Source organism: Vigna unguiculata, chromosome 4 (assembly GCF_004118075.2).
Source record: "Vigna unguiculata cultivar IT97K-499-35 chromosome 4, ASM411807v1, whole genome shotgun sequence".
In the NCBI taxonomy this organism is placed as follows: Eukaryota; Viridiplantae; Streptophyta; class Magnoliopsida; order Fabales; family Fabaceae; genus Vigna; species Vigna unguiculata.
In genome coordinates, this window is record NC_040282.1 from 15,206,570 (window position 1) to 15,210,890 (window position 4,321).

The following is a 4,321-nucleotide window of genomic DNA, read 5'->3' on the forward strand; positions in this document are numbered from 1 at the left end:
TTCATTATCTCAGTGGATCAACATTTTAGATGACTCAATAACTATTTAAAAACAATAAAAAAAAATCACAATACAATTAACCAAAAAGGCTATTTAAAAAAAAAATGCAAGTCACGAAATGATAATGGAAAAACAATAAATTAAAATTGAGTGGGACAGTGGCTTTCACTGTCTTCCTCCTTTTCCACTGAGGTCAACGAATTTGACTTTGTGGCTTCCACAGTTGAACTAATATAACGGTTTCAAACCATGTCTATTTGTACAACAACGAACGAACAAAGCGTAAAACACCTTTTACCTTAAACCTCAAATTACGATAATGTGGACCCACTTCAAAAAATTTAATCACGCCATTACTCTCGGCTTTTTTTTCTTCTCTCTCTATATTTTTATTATTATTTTTTCTTTCTATAAAACTCTCACAATTCACCCAAAACTTCCCCACCCACTTCACTCACCACTAAGAACTAAGAACAAGGAGAAGAGCAACAATGGCTCCCCTTTCATGCTTCATTCTTCTTTTTGCTCTTTCTCTTCTCACACTCTCTTTTATTTCTTCCTCTGCAGTTCCAGATCCTGAATTGGTTGTTCAAGAGGTACAAAGGTAAAACCATTTACCTCATTTTCTGCTTCTCTTCTCAATCTCCATTATTCTTTAGCTTCATAAATCTTCTGCTTTTAGACTTCATTTTAGAAATCTGATAAAAAAAAGTATCAATTTCTTACTTAAATATAATTAACAGTTTATTGTATATATAGTGTAAAATTTTGACTTTCATTACACCCTTTGTTCTTAGTTTTCCAATTTACCATATTTAGTCATCCCTCCATTTTCTTTTTTGATGAATTTACTGTTGTCGGTGTTTAGGTCTATAATTTTTGTTTGTTTATGAACTTTGTATCCAATATTTAAAGAAAATGTTGACAATGTAGCATGTAGCAGAATATCATGCCCTGATATGATAACAAAGCAGAATCTTGTGTGGATATTTTCGCTAAATATTATTTGTTAAGTTCATAGATTTCTAGAATTGTATAAATCAAAAGTTAAATTTTCCAAAAACTAACTCAGAGAGGAAATGCACATTAGAAGACAAAATTCACGAAATTTAGAAAGCATAATGTCAAGACTGCAATTATTGTTATGAGGTTGTTCATATAATTTCTTACAAATTTCATTATAGTTAACATAGATTATTCGGATACTATAATATAGTACGTAGTAATATGTAATATACATTTTAGAAGAAAATGAATGGTGGCTTTAATAAAATGTTTTATAACTTCAACTAAATATTATTTTTTAAATTTGATCTTATTAAATATTATGAATAATTTTGTTTTTTATTAATAAATGATGAAAAGAAGTTTAACATGTTGGTAAGAATGTTTTGGAAATCAAAACTATATATTTCTATGTATCATTCTTTTAAATTTTTTTATTATAATGTTAAAAAACTATCGCAATCGCCATCATCTTTTACGCATTCTAATATTGATAGATCTTTAAAAGTTGTTTAGAATTGCAATAATTATGTAGCAACGGAAAATGATATCTTAGATATTTCAATATATTTATATAACTAGTTTCAAATAAATTAATATAATTAGTTGTTGAAATATCTATTATGTTGTCTTCTTTTTCTCTCTCTTTTTTTATAATACAAAAATGTATTAAAGTGCGAAGATATCATTATCTTTTATTTTTTTTTTTAAACACAATGTAAAGAGAATATTTCTTTTAGTAACATATAACTGACGTGGAGTATTCATAAAAAAATAATACATTATTAACAAGTTAACAACTTAATTTTAGGAATAATTTGCCATTAACAAATAAATTTTTGAATTTTTAAAAGTAAAGACAAAAGAAAAAGTAAAATAGTGTGTGTGTAAAATTTGATTGGTGTAGTGTAGTAGTAGTATTTTGGGGTCTCTATCAAACATCTTCCTTGGAACAAATGCATATGAAACATTTTCCATCTAACAACAAAAAAGCATGAAAAATCCGACAGTACTGTAACTGTTTTTGTGATTGCAGAAGCATCAATGCCTCAAGGAGAAACTTGGGTTATTTATCATGCGGAACCGGGAACCCCATCGACGACTGCTGGCGGTGCAACCCTAACTGGCAGAACAACCGGCAGCGGCTAGCCGACTGCGCCATCGGGTTCGGCAAGGACGCGATCGGCGGAAAAAACGGCCGAATCTACGAGGTCACAGACTCCGGCGACGACGACGCCGTTAACCCAAAGCCGGGAACCCTCCGTTACGCCGCCATACAAGACGAACCCCTGTGGATAATCTTCAAGAGGGACATGGTAATCACGCTAAAGCAAGAGCTTCTGGTGAACTCTTTCAAGACAATCGACGGCAGAGGCGCGAGCGTGCACATCGCCGGTGGGGGCTGCCTCACCATACACTACGTGAGCAACGTGATCGTTCATGGGATTCACATCCACGATTGCAAGCCCACCGGGAACACCAACATCAGAGACTCGCCGGAGCACTCGGGGTTTTGGACGAAATCGGACGGCGACGGAATCTCCATCTTTAACTCGAAGCATATCTGGGTGGATCATTGCTCGTTGTCGAATTGTCAGGATGGACTGATCGACGCCATTCATGGATCCACCGCCATCACCATCTCCAACAATTACATGACCCACCATGACAAGGTTATGCTTTTGGGACACAGTGATTCCTACACGCAGGACAAGGACATGCAGGTCACCATAGCCTTCAATCATTTTGGAGAAGGTCTTGTCCAGAGAATGCCAAGGTATGTAATGTAACTCAAAGATGATTGAACTTTGGTGACAGTGGTGACACTAACCATAAGAATGTGAGTGTTGTTGCAGATGCAGACACGGGTATTTTCATGTGGTGAACAACGACTACACACACTGGGAAATGTATGCCATTGGAGGGAGTGCGAACCCCACCATAAACAGCCAGGGAAACAGGTTTCTTGCCCCAGACATTAGGTTCAGCAAAGAGGTAACAAAGCATGAGGATGCCCCACAGAGTGAGTGGATGAGTTGGAATTGGAGATCAGAGGGTGACATGTTCTTGAATGGAGCATACTTCAGGCAATCTGGTGCCGGTGCTTCTTCCATCTATGCTAGGGCTTCAAGTCTCAGTGCAAGACCTTCTTCTCTTGTTGGATCCATGACCGTCACTGCTGGTGCACTTACCTGTAGAAAGGGAAACCGTTGCTGATCATCATCAATACTATTAGCCATCAAATTAATCAAATATAACTGCTGGGACCAAAAACAAATTAATATGTATTAATTTAATTGCTTCCCCTTCGGTTACCTATATATATAATATATATTAATAGAAATTAAGTTATACCCACTTGTTTATTTGTCTTGAGGACTTAAATACAGCCTCTGCTATTTGCTTTCCAAGACCTTTTTTCTTCATTTTAGCTGCAATTTTGATTCCTATACTTTACATTTTAATCTATCTATTTTACAAAATCTTTTTCTTAGTTCATTTAAATATACTTTCTTTTTATCTATCTATCTATACATATATCACTAGAAACATAGACATTTTTATGTATAATATAGTGCAGAGAAGTGTGATGACATTGACAATCTTGCACGTACAAGGGAAAGGAAAGTGTAGTAAGTGTTGGTCTAATTCAATGATCTTTTTCTGCTTTTTAACATGCACGCTTACTTCTGCTACAAAAGTCCTATGCCTTATAATTTTTTGCTTTGGTGTTCCAATGAAGAGGCTTCTGTTTCTTCTACTTTGATCACTGCCTGACCCATCTACCATTTCTTCCCCTGCATGCGTGGCTGTCAAAGTGAAAGTTGGTACCAATTAACATAGAAAGAATCAATAAATCCATATAATATTCTAAAAGGTCATGCCAATAATTTGAAGGACCACAGTTAAAATATCACTCTAGGAGTCTAGTTACATTAATTGCTTTGTTTTGGGTGAATAACTAAATTATTCACTTCATCTTATACCGTTTAATTTGCTATTTTAGGTGACAATTAAAAAAACTTAGAAGACAAAATAGGATAGAAACACTTGGTATCCATTCACTGTGAAATAGACAATATCCAAAAACAATATTCACAAATTGAAGAAGATTTAGATGATAAAGTGTTGATGTTCCACCCAGAATCATTTTGTTTTCGGGAAACACAACATTTGACTATTTGAGAAAAGTATTGATTTTAAAGAAATGAATTCTTTTCTTGAAATGAAAATACATCAAGTAATATAGAAATATTCAATATACAAAGAAAATTAATATGCTTTGCAATATTGAAGAAGTTTCTCGTGAAGAATT

At 34.3% G+C, this 4,321-nt stretch overlaps 1 protein-coding gene across 1 annotated transcript; it reads left to right on the forward strand.

Annotated features, from left to right (window-relative positions):
• Positions 1 to 437: 437 nt before the first annotated feature.
• LOC114181173 (pectate lyase-like) lies at positions 438 to 3,416 on the forward strand. Its single transcript, XM_028067534.1, has 3 exons — positions 438 to 604; positions 2,042 to 2,782; positions 2,862 to 3,416. The coding sequence occupies exons 1-3, from the start codon at positions 492 to 494 to the stop codon at positions 3,220 to 3,222; spliced, it is 1,215 nt and encodes a 404-aa protein (XP_027923335.1). The 5' UTR covers positions 438 to 491; the 3' UTR covers positions 3,223 to 3,416.
• The last annotated feature ends 905 nt before the right edge of the window (positions 3,417 to 4,321 follow it).